The 26,582-nt window shown below is 34.7% G+C and overlaps 1 protein-coding gene across 6 annotated transcripts in view; it reads right to left on the minus strand.

Annotated features, from left to right (window-relative positions):
• The window catches only part of DPP8 (dipeptidyl peptidase 8), a 54,351-nt gene that overhangs the window by 16,933 nt on the left and 10,836 nt on the right, over nt 1–26,582 (minus strand). For all 6 annotated transcript variants that reach the window (XM_015473043.3, XM_005211351.5, XM_005211352.4 and 3 more), the window contains 13 exons: nt 26,411–26,523; nt 20,491–20,664; nt 19,478–19,646; nt 14,130–14,240; nt 12,621–12,749; nt 12,039–12,100; nt 10,271–10,371; nt 9,321–9,498; nt 8,276–8,435; nt 4,722–4,801; nt 2,052–2,204; nt 1,665–1,800; nt 365–510 (listed from right to left, as the gene is read on the minus strand). In XM_015473043.3, coding sequence (XP_015328529.1) covers nt 365–510; nt 1,665–1,800; nt 2,052–2,204; nt 4,722–4,801; nt 8,276–8,435; nt 9,321–9,498; nt 10,271–10,371; nt 12,039–12,100; nt 12,621–12,749; nt 14,130–14,240; nt 19,478–19,646; nt 20,491–20,664; nt 26,411–26,523 — 1,712 coding nt within the window. The remainder of the gene's footprint in view (nt 1–364; nt 511–1,664; nt 1,801–2,051; nt 2,205–4,721; nt 4,802–8,275; nt 8,436–9,320; nt 9,499–10,270; nt 10,372–12,038; nt 12,101–12,620; nt 12,750–14,129; nt 14,241–19,477; nt 19,647–20,490; nt 20,665–26,410; nt 26,524–26,582) is intronic.

Genomic DNA, 26,582 nt, shown 5'->3' on the forward strand with positions numbered 1-26,582 from the left:
AGTTACAGTCCTCACTGTGAATTAAGAAATTGACATTGAGGAAATTCCCTGGCAGTCCAGTGGTTAAGACTCTGCACTTTCACTGCCAAGGGCCCTGGTTCAATCCCTGGTTGGGGAACTAAGATCCCACAAGCAAAGCAGCATGGCCAAAAAAAAGAAAGTGACACTGATTTTCAAATTCGCTACCTAACAAAACCCAGCTTCCTAAACTCCTAAACTGGGTAATGAGAGCATAAGCCAGAGTCAGTAACAGCAGAGGCTCAGCAATGCTCAAATCTTAAACAACTGACCAGACATTTAAATAACAAATTACCTAAAAAAAAAAAATGAAAACACATACACATATGTACAGAAATATGCCTACCTGAGGACCACCATATATAAACAGCACAGTGGGGTATTTCTTTCCAGGTTGTAGATCATGAGGTTTGTACAGCATCCCATACAATGTAAATCCAGTAGTGCTTTCAAAAGAAAAAATTTCTGGAGGGGTATAGTCAGGAAGAGGACCTGGGAGGAGGTAATACATTCTGTAAAGTTCTTATGCGAGCTTGACAATCTGAGAGCAAGGAAAAAATACCATAAACCCACTACCCTAATAACTAACTATCCCTCCTTTAGATGACAAGCAAGAAATTAAGCACAAATAGTTATATTTAAAAAAGGAAATCTAATGAACACATCAAATTATCCATTTCAGAAGCAGACACAAAGTATTATCAATAATCATTGGAGCCCAGGAGGTATTTACATGCAGAACACAAATACTTTGCACTCAGCTTGTATAACTTATTGATGGTTAAGCCATATACCTGATGAGAAACTGAAAGCACAAATTAACTTAACTTGCTCACAGCAGGTGCTCAAAAAACATTTCTTTATGATCATTAGAGAATAAGCCTAATCAGAACCCAGAAAAAAAACTCATGATCAGTGCTTGGTTTTACAAAGCTACACAGACCTCCCCCAAGTCTGTGTATACCGGATGATGTTCCAGTTGAAGCAGAGATTGGCGTATTACAAATTCTAATTGTGGACATCAGAATATACCTATACCTTGTGGTTTTGCACTAATTTCTTAACCCCTTAGGAGATATTTATGAGTGAAAATACCTAACAGAAAAAAGGATTTGGGTATAAAATGAATTAAAAGATATAACATATTAGTCCATTATTTATATTTAAGAAATCAAGCATTTTAAATTCAGGTAATCACAGTGCTCTTCACTCCTATACAAAATGAGGATTTATCTTTTATTAAGGTGGCCATTGCAAGTGCTGGTAGAAGTTAAAGAAAGCTACCAGGTGGGTATTCCTTAAAGCTGCAGCTTCCCTGCTCAAGAGTTCAGTCCATATGACGTTCGAGTTCCGTTGTTTACCTGGGAACTCATCCAAACATGTGAATAAATCACTTCCTAGCTGTTATCTTGATTATGTTAATCTTATTTTCAAAAAGGCCGTCCAGTCTTGCTCCTGCCTGGAGCAGGAGGTAACCAGCCTTATTTGATAACTGATAGACTAGGCGGGATGGGATCAGCCAGCAGCCGAAGGACAGGCAGTGGTGAGGGACGGGAAGGCTCTGTCAGGAAACGTGGACCTACGACACGGGTTTAGAGCACTAATGTACTAATCTCGCTTAAGATCGGGTTCAGGAGAATGAGTACCTGCTGAATCCAAGAGCGTGGCCCAGAATTCTTTTGTCTTGCAGGTTGGGTCGTCGTCAGGACTTGACAGCTTGTAAAGGGACACACAGTGTGGGCTCTTCTGGTTACTATACTTACTTATAAAGAAGTCACAATGCTAGAGAAAGGAAAAACAATTATTTTTTCCCCCCAGGGAAAACTAAAAAAAGGTTATCTGTTGCTATATCTGCATTGATGCTACAGCAGGAGTATGGTAACACTCTGACCATTTATGTGAATATACAATGCTAAAGTTAAGGCTAAGGTTTTTATAGGCTGTTTCAGTTTTCACGTTACTAAAAAGGAGTATTATATGAGCAGAGGTTTTTTTATATGACAGGAAACCCTTTGCAAACAGGGACTTAATACCCGGCTGATGCAGCAAGAGTGCGAATAACCACGGTCAGTCAGCCTCGTCACCTCTCCAGGATTTACATAACTGACCACATACAGGTGATGTTCTAAAGGAGAGTCTTTGGTGCCTTCAAAATATACCAGCTTTCTGACTTCATCAACCTGGATCTGTCAAAATAACAACATAAAAATCAGTGCTAGTATGACCTTGGCAAGACCAGTCAATTTCACTCAGAATAATTTGAGTCACACACTGACTTTAATTTGTCACTGATGTTAATAAGCTTGAGTGGTTTTGTTCATGTCTTAATAGATCCTGTTCAGAAAGTTAAAAGGACACCCGAGCTGCATGCTGCTGATAATTTCCTATGATAAAATGTGTGCTTTTCTTAAAATACAAAAATTATTTCATTAAAACGACTACGCTTTACAAAGAAAAAATATCTGTATCACAGCTCAGGTCAACCAATCATGCACACCTAAAAGAGTCTAATTTTGGCATCCTGTCTATTTCTCAGTGCAGCAGTAGCTCCTATTTCTCAGTTAGTGCAGCAGTATGTTAGACAGTGTTTTTTTTTTTCTTTTTTTTGGTCTTTTGTAAAAATTTGCAAAAATGTTTTATCTATTGGGTTGGGGAGTAACTCTACTCAATCACTCCATCAGTTTCAATACTGGCATAGTTTACAAATAAGTATGAAGGATCTTTTAAGTCTTCATTCAGAACACAAAAAAACTGCCAGTACACTCACAGATGAATTCATTTAATATTCCTCCCAAATTACAGTGAGATTCTAAATAAATGGCTTTTATTGTTCCTTTTCAAAATCTTCCAGCAGCCTACTCAAATAACGTTTAATAAAATCCAAACTTTTATACAGAAAACAAAGGTGTATTTCTAAAAGCAAATATTTTTAGATGCCACATTTTCTTCAAGAAGCTTCTTAATCATTGCAAACATATTTTAGCATGCATGGATACAGAAATAAACACAGCTGACATTAAGTAAGGCCTATATGACACAGACAGAAAGGATACAAAGGATAAGAGATGGCAGAACAAACTTTCATGAAGCTTCACAGGTTATGTGTTAATCTGTGTAAAAGGTCAGGACTGGTTCTGCTCTTGATTTAGCAGTTAGAAGTCAGGCCTTTCAAAACTAAATAAATAGTTAATTCCTTATTCCTTTTTTCTTTGTTTCCTGTAACAACTTTACATCAGAATCACCTGAGGGGTTTGTAAAACAGATCGCTGAATCCTACCCCCAGACAACTTTCTCCATTCAAGAGGTCTAGGGTGGGCCTAGTAGTTCTAAAGTTTCCAGGTGGTATTGATACTTTGTGGTCTAGAGACCACACTTTGAGAACCCTAAGTGGCTAACAGACTTAAAAGCCTCAAAGATTTATTCAATTACTGGCATTAAAAATCTCTGGGTGAACAGGTCACCTGCAAAAGTAGAAAATGGAAAGATAACTTAAAAAAAAAATAAAGCAAGAATAGAGGGAAAATAGAAGAGTAAGAAAGCGAGATAAATATATCACATAAATAGGCATGATAGAAAAGAACTGATGCACGTTATAGCAAGTAACAGAAAGACATTTAGTTACCCAAATAAGGTTCAGCTCTGTATAATTTTGGGGTTTCCCTCAGTATTATCCAACCATTACACAGCATGAAGTTTATATCAGTGTAAATTTTTATTATCAGAACTTAAGAATTCCACTAACATCTGACAGTAACATTTAAAGGTCCCTAAACAGAAAAAAATATATTGAGTATATAACCAGAGGCCAATTGACACTACCAGTGGAAATGAGACTTTAAAGGTCACCTATTACATTCTAAAGTCATTACCAACAAAAACAAACCTGGGGCCTGTATCTTCATTCTTTCTCCTTAATCACCTAAGGAAGTGTGAGTGACTTCTATAGTGGCCAGTATACATAATTCTTCAATAAATTTCTGAATCAATTTGACGAAATCATAGGCCTTCACTAAATCCTGGTAGCACACCTCAACTTAACTTTATGTATCACACATATAAAGGATGGAGTTCTGGACATCTCATGAAACTGACCATCTAACTGAAAGTTGAAACAAACACAAGGTACTATGAAAGGCAAAAGAAAAAAATTAGAATTCATTGAATTGCTACAGCAAGCCATATGCCAACAGGAAAACAGAGGGTGGACTTCCTCCCTTTCCTTATCAATCTATGCTCTGTATAAATGTCCATTATAATTTGCAAGTGGTATATGAAACTTTACATTTGTGAGATAAGATAAACAGGTGAATGAAAGAGCATCACTACCTCAGGAACTGTAAATGCACCAATGCAGAAATGACACAAGTAGTCTATAAGTGATTCAGAAATAATTTTCAAACTATATCCTCAATCACTTTTGAGAGACTTGGAAAGAATGGACCAGCCCTTTCCTTACTAAGATGCAACACTGCATCTGCAAATGGTGACCTTTGGTAACCAGAACACTTCTAATATCAGCATTATTAAATGGGTGAGATTTAGAATTCAAACTAAGATTCTCCCTTTCCAACAACTTGGGTTTTTTGAGGCCCTAGCAGTATTTTCAAAATACTGGGGTCATATGAAGTTGCACTACTGATTTTCAGTACAGCATACACACAGCTGATGTTGACTAAACATATCAGTAGAATAAAAGAACATACATTAGATCCATGCCGGCCAAGAACTTCCCATTCACCACTGGTAATTGCTATTTCCTCTTTAATAGGACACTTGAAATCACCTAAAGATAAATATAATTATAATTCAGTACTTTGCATCAGACTATAAGCAAACAAAACAATGAAAAATAGTATTCTAAACTCTTTTTTTCAAAAAGGGAACACTGAAAAATTCAAAGTTATGTCTAGAATAATGAAAATCCTTTGGAACTAAAGAGAGGTGGTAGCTAGCTGCACAACACTGAATGTACCAAATGCCTCCCTTCATTCTAAACGTTCCCTTTAAAACGGTTAATGTCATGTGAATTCCACCTCAACATAAAGTCTACAGTTAAAAAAACTCCAAGTTATGAGTCTTCTCAATAGTAATGGAATGATCCATGTAACTAAAGTTAAAACAGCAAAATAGACTCTTATGGTAAAGACAGAAAAGAACTCAAAAGCACTTGTATTCCTAGACCTTTGGTTAGACAGACAAAAACAATCTAATGTGTCAACGAGGCATTTCTTCTAGAAATGCAACAAACTACTTAAGCCAGAGAAGGAAAATTTTAATACAACTGTTTATTATTTGCAAAAAACAAATTGAATATTACCATAGTAAATAACAACATGTTCCATTTATCTTTGTAAGATTCTGTCTTGGTAGATAAGGCTCTCTCAGTGGCCTAAGGAGAAGGTTAAAATAAAAAAAGAAAGAAACCCCTGCTTCTGCCTAGCTGCTGCCAGCTCTGGCTCTCAAAGTGATAGCTGAGAAGAGGCTGAGATGATATAGGATCTTAAGTAGGGTCCTACTCAAGTTAAAAAAATAGACTCATTTTATTTTTCTTAGATACAAAAATTCAACTTAGTACTTTAAATTTTATCACCAGAAAATAAGTATTATTTAATATATAACAATACTAATTGTTACACATTATAGCCACTTATGGAAGAAAAAAGAGGAGGGAAGAGGAAAATAAAATGGACATCAAGGAAAAGGATGAAGATTTGGAGCAAGAAAGTCTAAGGAAAAAGGAGGGAAATGGAAAGAGGTAGACAAGCTCAAGGGCCCAGAAGCAGACACTGAGAGGGAACAGGGGCTAAGTGTTCTGAAAAGAATGTCAGCTGAGGTGACAGTGCTTCTTATTCTTCAATACGAGTATAAAATTTTAAGTTATCTTTTAATCCCTGTCCCAAGAATGCTGTTTTAGTGAATTACTATTCATAGCTCTTTGACCAGTCTTCATCACTAAACTTTCTGGAATCTGTAAGTAGATTTAATTTCTGAACAACAGAGGAACAAGTAAGGGCAATTCCACACCAAGGGTCAAATTAAACTAAGGCTCTTAGGGAAAAAAACTCCATCTTGGATATATAAGATCTAGTCTGATTTTTAAAAAAATTCATGCTAAGGGAAGGAGCAAGTCATAGGTAGTATTTACTACTGTCCTAAATTGTAGGTCAGTGTTTCCCAAATAAGAATGATGTTAAAGGGCATGTTGAAAAAACAAATAATCCAATTAAAAAGTCCACAAAGGATTCAAATAGACATTTCTCTAAAGAGATACAAACTGGCTAAATAATATGATGTTACTAAACACTAAGAAAATGCAAATCAAAAGCACAACGATATACCATTGCATATCCATTAGCATGGCTCTTACCAAAACCCCGCCAAAAAACCAAAACAAAACAAACAAAAAAAAAGAACTATACCCAGAAAACAACAAGTGTTATTAGCAAGGATGTAGAGAAATTGGGACTTCTGTGCACTTTCTAATGGGAATGTATTAAGGTGTATTAAGGTGCAGCTGCTATTGAAAGTATATGGTGGTTCCTCAAAAAACTTTAAAGAATTAAAATACTAAGCAATTTCACTTCTGGATATATACCCAAAAGAACTGAAAGCAGGGTTTCAAACTGGTATTTGTCTACCCACGCTCATTACAGCATTACTTAAAATGGTCAAAAGAAGTAACCTCACTGTTAATAGACAGATGAATGGGTAAACAAAATGTGTTTACACGTACAATGGAATATTATTCAACCTTAAAAAGGCAGGACATCTGACACATTCTACAATCCGGACGAACCTTGAAGACACTATACTAAATGAAATAAGCCTGTCATTAAAGGACACATACTGTGTGATTCCATGTATATGAGGTAGCTAGAGCAGTCAAATTCATAAACATAGAAAGTGGCTGCCAGGGACTGAGAGGAGGAAGGAATGGGAAGCTATTAATTATTTACCACTAAATTGGATATTACTTATTGGACAGAATCAGTTCTGGAAGACGAAAAAGAATCCTGGAGATGGATGGTGGTGATGATTGCAGAACAGTAGGAAATATACTTAATGTCATGAAACCACACACTTAAAATGGTAAATTTTGTTATGCATATTTTACCACAATTTAAAAAAAATGGCTATGTTGAGCCTGTTAAGTTATAAATGGCAGTAAAGCATACAACATAACATCATTAAATGTCCAGTATTTTAAAACAAACTCTGTATTATTAAAGTAGAAAACCGTAGCTCAGTCTTTTTAAAAACACAGAAGTATCGAATGCACTATTTCATCTTTTCTAGGCTTACACATTCTCCTTTCAGTCCCCGGCAGCCACTTTCTATGTTTATGAATTTGACTGCTCTAGCTACCTCATACGGAGAAGGCAATGGCAACCGACTCCAGTACTCTTGCCTGGAGAATCCCATGGACAGAGGAGCCTGGTAGGCTGCAGTCCATGGGGTCGCTAAGAGTCGGACACGACTGAGCGACTTCTCTTTTACCTTTCACTTTCATGCATTGGAGAAGGAAATGGCAACCCACTCCAGTGTGCTTGCCTGGAGAATCCCAGGGACGGGGGAGCCTGGTGGGCTGCCGTCTATGGGGTCGCACAGGGTCGGACACGACTGAAGCGACTTAGCAGCAGCAGCAGCAGCTACCTCATATACATAGAATCACACAGTATGTGTCCTTTAATGACAGGCTTATTTCATTTAGTATAGTGTCTTCAAGGTTCGTTCGGATTGTAGAATGTGTCAGATGTCCTGTCTGTTTAAGGTTGAATAATATTCCATTGTATGTGTAAACACATTTTGTTTACCTATTTATCTGTATTACATTTCCCAGAAGGAAACCCAACACTTTAAAAAAAGAAATTAATTTCAGCTGACATAATATTTAATTTCACTTTGGAAAACAATTATATCAATATGAAGAGCTATACCTATAAATCAACTTCAGCATACGTGCAGACAGTATAAAAAAATCTAGTACACACAAATATCTAATAACTTTGTAACATTTTAAAAGTAGCTTTTTCAATCTAAAAATTACATGAGCTCACTTGAAACAAAAAGTATAGTCAAGGCAAAAACAGAAAGTAACAATAAGTAATTTCAACACCCAAATATTACCCAGTATTAATAGTTTATTATGTATCCTTCAAAAACTTTGTCTTATGCTTATAAAGTACACAAAAGAGACTTTACATTGTCCTGACCCTCCCACCTTCTGCCTCTTTTTAAATAGAAAATAACTTCTTACTTGGGGCAGGCAGCCCACCACTGGATCGCTTATACTTGCTCTCCTTTAAAATGGATGTGATTTTATATAAATGACGGAAACCTGTTTTGCATTCAGAGGCAAAAATAAATTCAATTTCATCTTCATGACTTTGGGGAAAAACATGAAAGATGTCATGGATCTGTAAAATAGATAGATTAATTTACTATATACATTAATGAGAATACTATGCAAACAATTTGACTAAGCCAGAGAGAAAGAATTACTTGATAAACATTTTCTGAAATGTAAGTAATTGCCAGATTTCAGGGTATGGTATATGTACAATTACAGATTTTGCCTGGGCCTTTCATATTTATCTTACTTTAGTCAAAGATGTCATCTACTGAGAAATAAATGTTTCCAAATGGAGAAAAATGAAAAATACAACCAAAAGCTGTTTCTTACTCACCATCTCTGGAATTCTTTGAAAAATGGCATGAAGTTTATTTAATGATATAAATCTTATTACAAGAATTATGAGAAAAAATTTTTTTTACTTTTCTTTTCCAGAGAGAAATATTCTAACAATTCAAGGGAAAACAGATGTCATCTGTTAGGTGAATCACATGAAGCCTATATGCAGCCAGAGGAGAGTGAACTGGCTTTATTTATTTTGTATCTTGTGTAAGTTTTTTCCATTAAACTGGAAAATGAAAAATTCAATCCCAAATTGGTATATTTTGGGATAGTTTACCAACTTAAAAGAGAAAGTCTTTTCTAGTCAGGACTCTTGTGGGCCTCCCAGAGGCACTGGTGAGGTTGTGTTTTCAATATCTGACGTGTCCAGAAACAACAGCAATTCTGCATCCAGGGAGATGTCACTGGAATGGCATCGACCTTTCATCTACAAACCATTCCCCATTCTGGAACCAACATTCCCATTTGAAATGTTCAAACTAAGCAAATAACATTCAAAATTACTGTGAACTTAAAAAATTCCTTTTGATAGTTTGCTATCAAGATTCATTTACTTTAGCATTCTGAGAAAATATTTAAACCAAGTATTACAAGAAAACATGTATACATTTATCCAGATGTCTGTCGTTTCTTCATAGATAATCAGTGGTGTCACAGAGTCAGGCACTGACTCGATGAATCTCTGTCTTTCCATGGCATCATCTTCTACTGGGATAAATAATTCAGGTGAGATCAACACTATCTGTAGGCGAGTCTGGGAGCGATCTAGTAGGATGGCCCACGCACTATTCACATAAACAAAAGAAAAGCACAAAATAAAGCTCTCTTTCGGAAAATGAATATTCCACTAATCTTTCCTTTAGCACTCATCAGTTATTTCTGTAATCACAGTGACAGTATTGCTTTAGTATATGTTAAATTATCACTAACAGCTAATGAAAAGTATTAGTTCATTCTACACTTATTTTTTTAAGTTTATTTTTAATTGAAGGATAATTAAAATATAGTGTTGGTTTCTGCCTTACATCAACATGGATCAGCCATAGGTACACATATTCCACTCATTTTTTTTAAAGTTAAGCTTGAGTAGAGGTTTTAAAAGTAGTTTTCTTTAAATTTCCAAAATCACAGATGGCCTTTGAAATTATTTTCTCCCTTTAATGTCAACAAATGCTAGCCCCATGAAAACTCCTGTTGTCCACATCAGACACAGGAAATACATGTAATCATCTTCACATAAGGCTGTACAAATATTTCTGCTTAAGTTATACAATTAAAAAAATACATATACTTACATATGAGCCTGAAAGTCCTACTTTAACCACAAATACCACTGTGAAACTGTCACTGGCTAAGTAAGAGACAGAAATAAAATGCAATGCACCTATGCTTATAGGATTACAAGTCTACTTAGTTCAGGAAAAATTCTTTGTGTAGAACTAACTACCTTGCAAATTTACATGTGAAAACAGCTCCAAAGGAAAGGAAGAGCCTAATAGCACAGACAGTTCTGGGTCTTAAATTATTTGTAAAGAAGTGACAATTTAACATACGCACTATTTTCCCTCTGGAGTCCATCCAGCTCTGGCAATATATTCAACTCCTTCAAACAGAATCTCAAAAGGCTGAATTAGTTCCTTATCTATGACATCTATAATCTATTGAAAAAGAAAAAAGGAACCTAGTTATAGAAGACTGATACTGGTCTACGTAAAGCACTATTTTTAACAGCAAGTCACTTGTTCAGTCTTAGGTACAAAGGATATGGCAAAACCAGCAGTAAGTCATGGGTTACCTTTATTGGTATTCTTTATGTCTAAAAAAGTTCTAACTAAAAGACTTAGCATAGTCTAAAAGTTTTTTTCCAAGAGTGTATACTAATAGAACTCTTGATAGTAACTGGTAAAATCAGATTTTAATCACTTTATAGACTTTAGTATCTAAGAAAAATAGTCTCTAGTTCCTTACATTTTAGTTTAAAATACTATATGTATAATATATTAGTGAAATGGTCTTGAGTAAGCAAACTTTTTTCCCTAGTCTGGCTAACACACTTTAAAATATAAATTTTTAAAAATGAACAAAAGGATCTGAATAGACTGCTCTCCAAAGAAGATATACAAATGGCCAATAAGCACACGAAAAGATGCTCAACATCATTAGTCATTAGAAAAATGTAAATCAAAATCACAATAAGATGCAATTTCAAATCCCCTAGGATGGCTATAAGACAAATAATAACAAGAGCTGATGAAGATGTGGAGAAGCTGAAAACCTCATACACTGCTGGTAGGAATATAAAGTAGTGCAGCCACTGCGGACACCGTTTGGAAGTTCCTCAAAAGGGTAAAACACAGAATTATAATATGACCCAACAACTCCACTCCTAGGTATCTAACCAAGAGAAATGAAAATGTATGACTGTACAAAAACCTGTACACCCACATTATTGGTAGCATTACGTTTAGTAACCAAAATTTGGAAGAACCCAACTGTCTAAAACTGCTGAGTGGATAAATAAAATGTGGTATATATCCACACAATAGAGTATTTTTAGGTGATAAAAAGTAGTGAAGTGCTGTTACTTGGTGCCACAGGGTTAGTGCTTGAAAATAAGATGTTAAGTGAAAGAACAGACTAGATACTGTACGATTCCATTTATATGAAATGTCCAGAACAGGCAGATCCATAGACAGATTAGTGGCCGCCTAGGGCTGGGGGGCATGGAGAGGTTTTGGGGTGATGACTAAGGGATGTGAATTTCCTTTAGGAGTAAGGAAAATGTTCTATAATTGACTGTGGTGATAGCTGCACAAATCTTGAGAATATACTAAAAGCCATTTTACACTTTAAATGAGTGAATTATATTGTATGTGAAATATACTTCAATAAAGCTGTTTTTAAAAAGTCTAGCAGAGAAGATTGTTTTTTTAATCAATTATGTGTACATTAAGCTTATAGGCATCTGACTGTGGAAAGCAGCAGTATAAAAGACATGAGGGATATTTAACCTAAGACAGACAACTATTCAACACAGAGGGTAACTCAACAGTCAATAACCACTATCTAAGAAATATTGATCTGGAGAATTAACAAAGGCAAAGAGGAAAAACTACTGGAAAGGAATGGTAAATATGCATCTCCCCATACTCCTAACTTGGGAACCAGTAAGAAAGTTTTCAAAGTAGAAAATGAGGTCAACCTGAAATCATGATCTACAGATGTCTCAGCAAGTTCCACAAGTCCAAAATATAAGAAAGCATATCTACAATCTCTGTTGACAGACGAAATGATACAAAAAGTTAACTCAGCATTTTATACTTACCCTTCCTTCAGCGTCAATCAGTATTTCTGACATCTTAAAAGTGACTTTTGGATTTGCTGTGCCTTTAAGAAGAGATATAAACAAATAGTAATACAAAGCTATTCAAACTAATTTTACCAGATGAATCCTTTTTAGTCAAATCAGGAATATTGCATTTAGTCAGGGCTTTATTATATAAAAAACTCAAAATTCTATCTCAAATTCATAATTTTCAATATGACTATAAAAGAAGGAGCCAAAGAACATTAGGAATTAGTAGGTAATGAAGGGGAATCCTATATCATTTCACAATTGAAATGCTGTAAATAGCAATATGGGGAAAAATTGCTAATTAAGAACATAATCCCTTAAAAATCTTTATTTTGTAGCAAAGATACTTCTTTATCCATTCCTTGAAATAATCAGTTTTGTGCACTTCCCTACCTTTGAAATAATTTAAAAGGATCAGCCTATAATTAAAATAATTTACTTCAGAGACACTTAACAATCTATCCTTCGGTCTGTAAACTTTTGAATGAATGCAGAAGAATCTTGTTTTAAAAGTAGGAATGAGTGTATATAAACATCAATGGAAAGCAGTACCTGTTTTAGGATAACGGAATGAATCTGCTCTCCTTGTTTCCAACATAGGGGATGTAACATGAATAATTTCCACCTCAGATTCATCATTTTCTTCATACAGAATTCTAAGAATTCTACTGCCACTGGGTGCTTAAAAGGAAATTAAATATTGAAAATTTGGGAGTATTATGCCAGAAAATCATCACAATTGACCATTCCCTCTAGTATTCTATTTCCCATAGTAAAAAATAGTTTATGTATAAAATATATGCCTTTCATGTATGAAAATACTATTAATCTTTGCAGTAGCAAGGTGAGTTACTGCTAAGCCACTGTTATTGGTTAAAGGCTACTACTCTTGGAGATAAAAACTGAAGATCATCATACACACACACACACACACACACACACACACACAATGGAAGAAACAGATTTGTGAAGTATTTCAGTTCCTGCACACCTTAAAATGCATTCCTTTCAGGAATTATTACACTTACAATATTTTCTATAACAAAATAAACCCCACTTTAAAAGAGTCCAGGTTTTTTTTAATGGCTTCTCTAATTCATGTCATAATCTTGTTCTAACAGCATAGTTATGGCAAAACATTTTACATCTTAAAATGTCCAAATCTAAGATATGGCTTAAATATTATAAATATTTTTCATGGTCCCTTAGAGATGTGTTCAGAATACTACGTGCAATCCATTAGTGGGTCATGAAATCTTTTAGCTGGTCATAATCAGCATTTTAAGAATAAGACAAGCAAAAAAAATATATGAGTGCATCATGTGTAAGATTAAGCATTGCTTCATGAAATTTGTTTTCAGTTTTATGTGGAATATATGTACAATGTATTAGGCTAGAATGTAAAGCAAATTTCTAACCAGATCACAGTCAAAAAGTTTGAAAGCTTCTGCTTTAGAGAGCTGTTTCTCAGCTAGTGAAATACTTGTAAATTCACAAAGAAAAAAGGAATTTTTGCCTTTTTTTCCTGATCCATTCATATACTAATTTGGCCATCTGTTCATGCAGACTCTCTAGGCTATCCTATATTTATAGCAACTCCCACTAAAGGGTGGCATTTTTTATTTTGCTACCAATGTTGCCACCAATCAGCTTCTAGATGAAAAACTGGTGGGACTTCCGTGGTGGTCCAGTGGTTGAGACTCTGTGCTTCCAAGGCAGGGGGCACAGGTTCGATCCCTGATCGAGGAGCTAAGATCCCATAAGCTGCACGGTGCAGCCAAAAAATTAAAAATGAAAAAAAGAAAGAAAAAAAAAAAGAAAAACTGGCAAGGAGAGTTGAAGGACCTGGGGCACAGAACCATAATACAACTAATTGTTTTTTATGAGAATTCATTATGGTGGTATACAGCCTGAATATTCGCAGTAACTACTAGTAAGATCCAATCTTCATCACTTAAGAATTTACTATTCAGAATTAAGAATCTGTGCAGTTACCTAACCGGTAGTTGAATCTCATAATGCTTTAACTGACTTATAGTATATTATTTTGAACCCTCTTACTTGTTTCAGCTTCTGGACACCACCAATAACCAGAGTATCTATCAAATTCTTCTTGAAGAACAAAGGTAGCAACTCCAGCTGATCTGGGATCCTCTTCCATGTTGGCTAGCTCTAAATAAACATAAAGGCAAAATTTTCACAGAAGTTCTCATCTTTTCACAGGTACAAAGCAGAACGATCCATTTATTTTGAAAGGCAGCTATAGTATCATGGTGAACTGTGAAGCCAAATGGACTGAATTCAAATCTGGATTCCATTATCCACCAAATGACTGATCCTGGGCAAATCACCTGATCACATTCCGTTGCAGAGTCCCATTTGTAAATGGGAATAAGAACCTACCTTATATGGTTGTTATGAGGATTAAATGAGCTATTTTACATAAAGTACTTACAACAAAGCCTGAACCATCATAGTATGTGCTCCATAAATGTCAGGTTTTATTTTCCCATTTAGCTAGGACCATGGGGAAAAGAATACATGAGAAGGGTCATGGTGCCTTGTAACTCTCCTAACCCTACCAAGACACTGAATACTTCCATTCTCATGTCCCTTCCCAGTCAATGTCCATTCCTGCCTCAGAAAGCACCACTGATCTGATTTCTATCACCAAAGGTTGGTTTTACATATTCCAGACTTTCATGTAAGAGAAATCATACAGTACATACTTTATGTTTGTTGCTGAGTGATAATCCATTGTATATCACAATTTTTTTATCCATTCATCTGTTAATGGACATCTGAATAGCTTCTAGTTGCTATTATGAATAAAGATGCTAAAATCATTCTTTTATTTTTCTGAAACTAATCACATTTATTGGGGTGTTCACAGAATTCAAGTTATCTCTCCATCTCAAAAACTTCACATTCCACAGTGAGTTTGTGTACAAGTAAATATATTCTTGTATAGTTTCTATGAGACTTGATCTTACAACAAAACAGAAGTCTGATACATCAGTTTCAGCTAAGAACTTTATTTTCAATTCTGAAACTCACACATTCGCTCAGAAAAAAATTTTTGTGTTTTTCCCTGAGACTTCTCATTTTCATTCAAGTTTTCTGATCAATCAGGATACTGACAGAAGTTTGAATTATCCCCGTGGAAACTCTGATATACAATGACAGGTTAAATACTTATAGGTCTTCTGACATTTATTATATTCATAGGTTTCATCCAATCCTAACAGTTAGCTAAGCCATGTGCATTTAGCCAACAGACCAAAATCTGTACTAGCTCAACAGAAATCATTCTTGTATAAAAATCTCTGTGAACATGTGTTTTCATTTCTTTGAATAAAAACCTAGGACTGGAATGGCTGGGTAAGAATGTGTAATATGAACCAATTGTTCCTTACCAAAAAATTTTGAGAAGGAAATGGCAAAAGAGTTGGACACCACTAGTGACTAAACAACAAATATTGGTTTCTATCAGATCAGATCAGATCAGTCACTCAGCCGTGTCCGACTCTGCGACCCCATGAATCGCAGCACGCCAGAAAAGAAACTGGCACTCTTACCATAAATAAACTACTATATACAAAATTAGATAACCCAAAAGGACTTACTGTAAATCACAGGGAACTCTACTCAATATTCTGCAACACTCTAAATGGGAAAATCATTTGAAAAAGAATAGATATAACTGAATCTATACACCTAATAGATATAACTGAATGCTATACACCTAAAACTAACACAACACTGTAGACCAACTATACTGTAATATAAAATAAAAATCAAGTAAAAAAACAACAACAAAATTTTGAGTCCAGAAGTGTTCAGAACACAGAATCTGGGGAATTCTTTTCATGTTTATATATCAACACATAATTATGTCATATCTCCAGCAGGGTAATCAAATACCTTGTAATCAAATACACTAATATTCCTGCAGCAAATTTAGGAATAAGCAAACTAAGTAGGATTAAGACTATAAATAACCTCAGGTCAGTTCAGGTCACATCTTGCCACCAAAGAGGTTTTCGCACCAACTTAATCAACACTAAGCTCTGTTTTCCAGGTTTCTGGATTTTGTAATTAATGATGCAGCCATCAGTGCTCCGCTTTCTTGGATCATTCAACGACTCCAAAGTTATACCTCCCATACTGTTTTATGTTTTGTTCTCCTGTAGATGTGATAATATGTATCACTCATTTATATCTCTCTATCATTTATTACGGGCGTCCCTGGTGATGACCTCAATTACTAAGATTAATTAGATGAATAAATGGTATCACCTTGTTCTCGCAATAAGATATGTCCTTTGAGAATAGAGGTTGGTATGACATTACTTTTAAGTTTCTCTATTATGCAAGGCAGAGAATAAGCAAATGCAGATGCTGAGTGATTAATAAACCCATGTAAAAGAAGACTTTCATTTGGAAATTTGTTGTGATAAGAGAAATAAAAGTGATAATGCTTCCTCTCTACCTACTTTTCTAAATAAACAAATTAAACAGTACTTACTGTGTTTCAGACCCTGTCTAAAACACTTCCCAAATATTAAAACTTCAATAACAACCTCATGATGACATGCTCTTCATTAACCTTTTTACAGATATGAAAACAAAGATAGGTTAAACAACTTACTCAAAAGAACAGAAGTAAAAAAGAGTAGATGAGACTCAAATCTAGATACTCCAGTTCTAGATTGTATTTTTAACTACTACACTAACCCTGAAAATAAAAAATATACCATATACCTACATGCACAGAAAAGAAATTAATAAAAACACTATTATAGTGGGCTTCCCTGGTGGCTCAGTGGCAAAGAATCTGCCTCCCAATGCAGGAGACACAGGTTCAATCCCGGGTCTGGGAAGATCCCATATGCCACAGAGCAACTAGGCCTGTGCACCATGACTACTGAGTCTGTGCTTTAGAGCCTGTGAGCCGCAAATACCCAGCCCACATGCATCAACTACCGAAGCCCACGTGCCTGCAGCCCTTGCTCTGCAACAAAAGAAGCTACCATGATAAGCATGGCAACGAAGAGTAGCCCCCACTCACCGCAACTACAGAAAAGCCTACGCGTCAGCGAAGACGCAGCACAGCCAAATATAAAAAAAATTGTTAAAAAAAGTCACACAAGAGAATCACTTCTCAGATTTATAAAATAAATTCCAACACACACACACACATCCAGCAGGATTTCAGTGGTTTCTACTTTAAATTCTGCCAATTTTCACAATAATCCTGTATGGAAAACAATCCTACCGAAGGAAAAAATGTACAGACTAAAAACATGCCTTATTTCTAACAGTCACTGTCAAAGCAGTCCCAGCCTCAACAACAATAACTAGTACATAGTGAGTCTCTAATGTTTGCTGAAACCATGAACAAATGGCTAGGATTTCCAACCCAGATTTACTAACTACTAACCTAAACTTTGTTTTGCCAGTGGTAGCTGTCCTGATTTCCTGACTCCAGATGAAGACTCATTAAACACCAAAATATGGACATTTTACTTAAAGTTTCCCTACTCTGTCCCCTTTTCTCTATTCTACACCCTAGTTTTAGGTTGTTAAGACCTGGGTATTTACAGTATTTACACTAGTTAAGCTTTGCCCTCTCTCTAGACTTGCACCTCTCAAATATAACTTTCACGAAGTATTCAGAACAATTTATCTACAATAGGACTCTGACCACACTACTCAACTGCTAAAAGCTTTTTCCAATGAACCCCCATATCATGATAAAGGCCATGTTCATTTACATAAGAAATTGTCCACCCTTCTCCTTGCCCTTATGTGCCAGCCTCATCTTTCTCTATATCTTGACTCACACCTCATGCTTTAGGAGCGTAGGACTGCTTCTAATTCTTACAAACTATGGTGCCTTCCGCATCAAGGCCTTTCCAGGCTGTCCTCTTGCCTGGAGTGTACTGGCTAATGTACAGTCACTATTTGAGAGCAGTTTAAGTGTCATCTCTTCAGGTAAGCCTTCTGGGACCACTACCCTGGCTTGTACTCTTATAACACCCAATGTTTGCTGTTTATCATTCTGTTCTGTTATTTATTTGTTATTTATTTGTTATTTCCTTTAGGGCCGGGAACTTGATATATCTTGATTGACAATGGTTAGAACAGATTTCTTGACTTCTAATTCAGTGCTTTTTTAAATCAATATAAGTCGTTCAGAAAAAGACTTCTTCTCTAACACTGACTATCTTAATGATGAAAAAACTGTTGCCAATACACTATCATATTCTAAAATAATTTATTAAGGAAGATGCCCATGCCCAATAAATCAGTTTTATGACCATCAAATTACGGGAAAGTTGGACAATAAATTTTTAGAGGACTGTCCTTCATCATGGAGCTTAACCTTAAGGTGTACTTCCATGTTTAAAAAAAAAAAAAAAAAACTATTTCCCTTCTTTCATTTGCATAAAAGCTTTAGAGGAAAAAGGAAAAAATCCATATCATTTCTGTGCTTTTAGTGAAAGTGGCTCAGTCATGTCTGACTCTTTGAGACCCCATGGACTATATATATAGCCCAAGGAATTCCCTAGGCCAGAATACTGGAATAGGTGGCCTTTCCCTTCTCCAGGGGATCGTCCTAACCAGAGATCGAACCCAGGTCTCCTGTATTGCAGGCGGATTCTTTACCAGCTGAGACACAAGGGAAGCCCTTTTAGTAGTGCTTAGTATTATTAAAGTCATTTCAATAAAAATTAAATATTTCCACAACACAGAAAGTTTTATTTTTCCTTTTATGACAAAATAACTAAGCAGGCTCTCCAAAAAGGGAAAATAAAATTTTAAGTAGTTCTTACAGTGTGTATTGAGTTTTTCTGTTTTCCTAAAAACAAGATTTTTTAAATTAAATTTTATTTCAATCAGATAAGTGCTACGGTTGTGCTGTCTGAAAATAACCATTAAAACAAGGTAGCATTACAATGATTCTTTTTGTTTGTTATTTCATTTTTGGTGGTGGTAGAGGTAGTTCTTTCTTTTACCCCATAGGAAATTTTATGTAATCTAGTGTTCTCAGAAACTTGTATTCTTTTTGTTTAAGCTTCACTATCATCTTTTCTAAGGTTTACTGAGGTATAACTGACATTAAAAGTGCATGCATTGAATACATACTTGATTATTTTGGACATGTGAAGACACCTATAATATCAGCAAAATCAAGACATAGCCATCAACTACAAAAAAAAACAAGTAGCATTCTATAGGTGATACATACAAGTTTATAAAAAAAAGTTGCATTTGTTTTCTAATTTTAAAGATTTAAATTTAAAATATAAAGATCAGCATGCTTTGATTTCAAAATGTAAGCAAAACAAAATTAAATTTTAAAAATATTTTTTAGGAAAATTGATTTGAAGAACCTGAATTACCATTGTGCACATAAGTGAGCCTCCTTTCTTCTCTCGTTACAATGTTTGATATCCAAATATCATTGCTATGTATAAAAGCAATCCAGTCTGGATCAGCTGGGCATAGTTTTGGATCCATCCGAATGTTGGGACAACTAGTCTCCACTAAATTGGGCCGTAAGGGTTGTTGCTAGAAAAGTAAACAACATTTAAAGGCAAGTATCAGGCTTATACATACCTATTTACATACATACAATACAGGGTGTTGTACCAGCACCCTTCCTATAAAATGAATAATAATCCTAAGTATAATATCAACTGTGATAACTGCTCTCCAGAAAAATGTACTTATGTGCCTTATAAGAAATGAATCATTTTTTTCCTATGAATTAATAAGCTAAGCCTAATAGGAACGGAAATAAAGACAATATAACAGCACCTCATAAATTCTGTTGACCAAACCTGTTAAATAGAGTAATTATTGTTTGTTGCATACTTTTATTAAACTTATATGCCTATTTCACTTATTAAATGTTTCCATTTAATTTTACCAGTATAAAATAATTTGTTCATAACATTGTAATGAAAGCTAGAAGCGTCACAATTCTATCAGAAGAATAGTTCTAATATCACATGAAAAACTGCTTGGAATAAAATCAAAATTTTAAACTATTTATTGAGATGAATTAAGCTTTTAGAAGAACCAAAAAGGGATTGTCTTGTGATATCATTATCTTTGAAAATCCAACTCAGCAATTACACAAAAAATGGCACACTGATTCCCTTTGTTAACTCTTCCTACATAACAAGTGTTTTCAGTATTTTAAAATTATATAACTAATGTCACTGAAAAATTATTAACTAAAAATTAATACCCATATGGGAAATTAATACCCATATTTCCTATTTTCTTTACTACTAAGTTAGTGGTAAATAACTGGTAAGCAGAATTTCTTAGTTTAACTATCTTTCTGATTTGGACACAAATAATTTTAGGACACCTAGCAGTTTATCAAGCAGTAAAATCAACTTACAGTAAATCCTTGTGGCCCTCCATCTTTTACATGGTAAATTCCACTACCAGCTTGAAATAGAAATGTCCCACTTCCCTGGTGATAATCGTAAGAAGCGATTCCAACTGTTCCAATGCGTTTCCTTTCCCGCAATAGTTCTTCTTCTCGAGAATACATGCCATAGTCCAGTGTCGCCTAATGCAGAAAGAGAGAGGTCTCCTATTCCAGTTGTCTGAAAGCCAGCTTTTTGCTTTTATTAATAGCACTGAAATTCTAGCATCTACAGTATTACTGAGTTTACATTTTGCGTGATCCCAAAATTTGTTACAACTTTAAACAGATTAATTTTGGGAAGTCTGCTGAAAAATTTGGTAAAAGGTCCCTATATGAATACTGCATTCATTAGAGAGCAAGCATTAAGCTCCATTACTTTGACTTGGCATTCAAGATCTCCTACAACTTAAATGTAATACAGCAGCTCTGCATGCATTTAGGAGGAGACTCTAGAGTAGTTTAATTTCTTCAAAAGTAGTTTTCTTCACTTTCAGAGTAGTAATAAACCATTTACTTCAGCACTGTGAAGATTAACTTAGATAAAAATATGTAAAATGTTTATTAGCACAATGATTGGCACAGAGTAAAGTTCTCAAACATCAGCTGTCATTAGTTCCTTTCCACTACATCCGCTAATACTACTCTAATAAAACCCCAGGTCAGGCCCATCACATTACTGTGGTGTTCTGGCTCCTGGCCTTTGTTCCATTTCCCTTCACACTGAGAGGCCATTTTTCTTTCTATCCATCTGAGTTCTACTGCTATCCCAAAACCTTAGCCCTAAATCAACGCTGGCCAGGAAAGTTTCCCGATATTTCTATAAGAGTTACTATCTCTTTTACTCATTTGGCTATAGTTTTGTTTTTCACTTTCTTTCAGTAAATGAATTAAAAAAAATGTGAGAGCAGAATCTGTCTCATTTTGTTTTCCCACTTAAAGCAACAGCTAAAATCTCCGTCAAAGAATATTTGTAATTAATGATTGATGATGATGAGGGGCCTTCCCAAACTAAAAGTATTATCTGATACATATATATAAAATTTCACATGTATAAGAAGAAACATAAAGAAAACAAATCTAGTAAGTGCTAGTTTTAAGAATTTATATCCACATCTTCCCTAAGAGCTCTTTATGATAAATAAAGGAATAAATAAGGGAAACAGATATGGTTTCTGCTATCAAGGACTAATTATTTTATTTTATTTTATTTAGCCAAGCCGCAGCTTGCAGGATTTTAGTTTCCCAATCAAACTTTGGTCTCCCACAGTGGAAGCATGGAGTCCCAATCACTGGACCATCAGGGACGTCTCAAGGACTAGTACTTTAAAAGTAGTCAAGTTTATATATCTGGAAAAACACATAATTTAAAAAGATACATGGACCCCAACATGCACTGCAGCACTATTTACAATAGCCAGGACATGGAAGCAACCTAAACGTCCATCAGCAGAGGAATAAACAAAAAAGGTATGGTACATATGTATGTACAAATGAATATCACTCAGCCACAAAAAAGGACAAAACAATGCCATCTGCAGCAATATGGATGGACCAGAGACTGCCACATCGAGTGAAGTCAAAGACGTGATACTGCTTATGTGTGGATCTAAAAATAAATATAGATACCAAGTAAGTGGGAGGAGGGATAAATTGGGAGATTGGGACTGACATATACAGACTATTATGTATAAAATAGATAACTGATAAGGACCTACTCTATACCACAGGAAACTCACTCAGTATTCTGTAATGGCCTATATGAGACAATAAGCTAAAAAAGCGTGTATATGTAAATGTATAACTGATTCACTGTTGTATACCTGAAACTAAGATAACACTGTAAGCCAACTATACTCTAATAAAAATTTAATAAATAAAATAATCATATGGATTGAAATCTTTGTATTTTCCTCTCAACTTTATGGTAAGCCTAAAATTGCTTTAAAAAATCATTTTTAATGAAAAAAAAATAAATAAAAGTAGGTATGTATATCCAAATCTATTAAACCGAATACTTGCAATTTTTATATGTTAATTATACCTCAATAAACCTTTAAAAACTAATACAATTATGTAAAGTTTAAAAATAAAATAAAATTGGAAGAATAAAAAAAAAAAAAAGTGAAACCATATAAAGCACTAGATAAAAACATGGGTAAATTCTTTTATAACCCGAGTGTAGAAAAACTGTCCTATGATAAAAGACAAATTCTAGAAGCAATATCAGAAGGATACATTTTATCATACAAAAGTCTTTCATGTGGTGTGTGAGCACATGCACACACACACACACACACACAAAAATACAAATTACAACTTCATGAAAACATCTGAAACTATATCACAGACAAAGGGTTAATATCTCCAGGAAATAAAAGGCTTCTAAAAATGAAAAAAGGACCATGTTACATAAAAATGGTTTATAGATAAAAAGATGATCAACTCTGCCTATAAAAGAATAGCAAATTAAACTACAATTGGGATAGCATTTCTATCAGATTTGCAAAAAATCCAAATGTCTGACTACAAACTGTGTTGGAGAATCTATGGGAAAACAGGTACAATTATTCCTTGCTGATGGAAATTCATAATGGCACAGCTCCTATGGAAGGAAATTTGATACCTAGCAAAATTACAAAACCATGTACTGTTTGGTCCAATAATTTCAGCTCTAGGAATCTAGTTTAAAGATACACTGGCAAAATGTAAAAAGTTGTATGCCCAAGCTATTTTAATGCAGTACTATTTATAATACAAAGATTGAAAATAACTAAAATGTCCATCAAGAGGGAACTGGTTGAATATGATTCGTCTGTACAACACAACACAGATGTAAAAACAAATAAAGATTATGTATACGGCTTGTCCCTCAGTAACTAGTACTCAGATCAAAGTCTCTTAATACCACTTTCCTCTAAAGGAAGCAGACAGATATGGCTGATTCCAAGCATGGAAAAAGCAGTGTGAAAGATGATCATGAAACATCTCCATACCACCAAATACCAATTACTACCAGGATCATGTCAAAACGATTTGATATGTCAAGTTGACGGGGATTCTAACAGTCAAAAATAAGATAATTTGTACAATAAGAATAACAACTGTCAATGGATCAAAAGATACCAAACAGGCTACACTGTAAATTAATAAAGATATAAAAATGAAAACCAAATACTCTCCAAAACTCCTAATTTATCACACATAGAAGACTGTGTTTGAAAAATGGGAAAGAAAGGAAAGAAACATCCTGCCTTTCTATCGTGAACTTCTCCTCAGGATAACTGAATAATTGTTGAATAGCAGTTTTCTCTTTATAGAAGTTTCTCAGTTAATAAATGAAGAAGGAATAATAAAAACTCACTGTTTTATAATAGATCTAGGTAATGATCAAACGACGCTATCATCACAAGCAACTAAAGTTCTATATGACTTTTGATGGGGGCATATAACATTATTGATGAAGTATTCTTTACCTTTTAAATTGTACAAAAAACATATATACATATAAATAATATATATAACATAAAATTTGCCACCTTAACAACTTTTTCAGTATACCACTCAGTACTGTTAATTATACTCACATTGTTGTGCAACCCATCTCCAGAACTTTGCCATTTTGCAAAACTGAAACTCTATATCCATTAAACTTATTAAACAGCATCTCCTCACTTTTCTCTCCCTCAGTCCCTGGCAACTACCATTCTGGTAGTCTATCTGACTACTTTAGGCATCCCATATAAGTGGAGTCATGTAGCATTTGTCCTTTCGTGATTGGCTTATTTCACTTATCATAATGTCTTCACGGTTCCTTGATGTTGTAGCATGTCACAATTTCCTTCCTTTTTAAGGCTGAATGATATTCTGTCACATATATATGCCAGACTTTGTTTATTCGTTCTTCTGTCCATGGACACTTTGGCTATTATGAATTATGCTGCTATGGACATGGTGTAGAGTTATTTGTTCAAGACCTTGCTTTCAATTTTTTTGATCTGTAAAGTAGTCTTGGGTGGGGAGGGGAAGCAAACCTGTGTCTAATCAAGCTTCTAGATCTGACTACCTATTTCTATTTATAGAAAATATAGGAAACTGAAGAACGTATCAAATAACACCATAGGAATACAATCAGCAGAACAGACCCTCTTTCTTCAATAGATAAACCGTAATGGGGAGAAAAGGACAGAAAGAAAATCAGAGGATTAAAAGGAAAAGAAACTTAAGAAACCTATCAATAAAATGTAACATATCAAACTTATTTCAATCCTATTTAACAAATCAAGTGTAAAAAAAAGAGAACATTTATCTAAAAATCAAGAAAATTTGAATATTTCATATGAAGAAATGATTAATGACTTTTTAAGATATGATGATACTGTGGTAATGTCTAAAAAGAATATATATTCTTTAGAGATACGATCTATTTAGGAGTGAAATGATATATTTGGGAGCTGTTTCAAAATATTCTGAAAAGGGGGGTGGGGACTGGAAAGGCTGTAATGAAACACTGATGGCCAAGATGTGATCATTGTTAAAACCAGTTCACATGGGATTCTGCTTTTGCACGGTTTGAAATTTTCCATGATAGACCTCAAAAAAAACCACACAAAAACCTCTGACTCACTAATTTACAACCTATTCTATGTGAAAACGACCATTATTTTAGTTCAACACACTGTTCTTAGAATAAGAAATGTTTCTGCTTTAAAGAAAAGTCACAAAGCAATGTGAAAAACATCCTTGATAAACAGTTATAGTCAAAATGGTTAGCTGTCATGGAAGCTATTTTTTTTTTTTTTACTTCTTAAGAGAAATATCACATTTTGGTTCATTTAGCACAAATATGCCATTCAATAATATTCAATGTAAAAATATTAAGTGAGAACCTAAAAGGCAAACAACTGTACCCAAACTATAATCTTGTTCTTTTGATGTTTTCGACCATTTACATTTTGTCTAAAGACAAAATATTGAAGGAAAAAACTTAACCTTTGATTTTCCCTAAATTGAATCTTGCTATTTAGAAACAAAAACTGAACTTAGTACCTTTATTTAATCCCTATATTAGTACTGTTACTAAATATTAGAACTACAATTTAAAGATTTAAATAAAAGCTTTCTGGAAATATATATTACTTCTTTTATGTGAACAATTCTCTCCCAAAATGTGAGAACCATGTAACTAGCAAGTTTACAGAGGGAAAGGTGGTTAAACAGGGAGAAGGTAGTTAAAAAAAAAATCTGGGAACTTCCCTGGTGGTCTAGAAGTTAAGAGTCCATGCTTCCTCTGCAGCAGGTGTAGTTTGATCCCTGGTAGTACTCTTGCCTGGAAAACCCCATGGACAGAGGAGCCTGGTGGGCTGCAGTCCATGGGGTTGTTGAGGGTCGGACACGACTGAGCGACTTCACTTTCACTTTTCACTTTCATGCACTGGAGAAGGAAATGGCAACCCACTCCAGTGGTCTTGCCTGGAGAATCCCAGGGACGGGGGAGCCTGGTGGTCTGCTGTCTATGGGTCGCACAGAGTCAGACACTGTGACTTAGCAGCAGGGGAACTAAGATCCTACATGCCACACCACACTGGGTAGCCAAAAAAAAACTGAATTGTATTAATAACATCTAATATCCCTAGTCTCAGATATTGAGAATTAAATCAAATTTCAGGGTCATACACAGAAAAACATAAAAATGTTTTAATTCTTTTTTTATATTATGACTTATTGGTCTTTTAAAATTGTTTTTATTATTACTTTATTAACATATATCTTAATTCCTTTTGATTCATATCTACTTCAAGTATAAGATCCCAATTGAATTTCTGCCCCTAAATAAATGCAATATTAAAACCATACAGAAAATCATAATAACAACAACATTTAATCCTACCTGAAAAAGATCCAAAAGAGGCTTCCAAGAGAGCATTAAGACTGCTGCTCTGTTGATGGTTTTGGGAATTTCAGAATAAAACAGTGTATTTTCTCTGTTCTCGCCAGACATAGCTATAAAAGAAAACAATCATTTTTTGTTACTTTAAAAAATGGCAATCTATTTACAACAA

Source organism: Bos taurus, chromosome 10, assembly GCF_002263795.3.
Source record: "Bos taurus isolate L1 Dominette 01449 registration number 42190680 breed Hereford chromosome 10, ARS-UCD2.0, whole genome shotgun sequence".
Taxonomy (NCBI): domain Eukaryota; kingdom Metazoa; phylum Chordata; class Mammalia; order Artiodactyla; family Bovidae; genus Bos; species Bos taurus.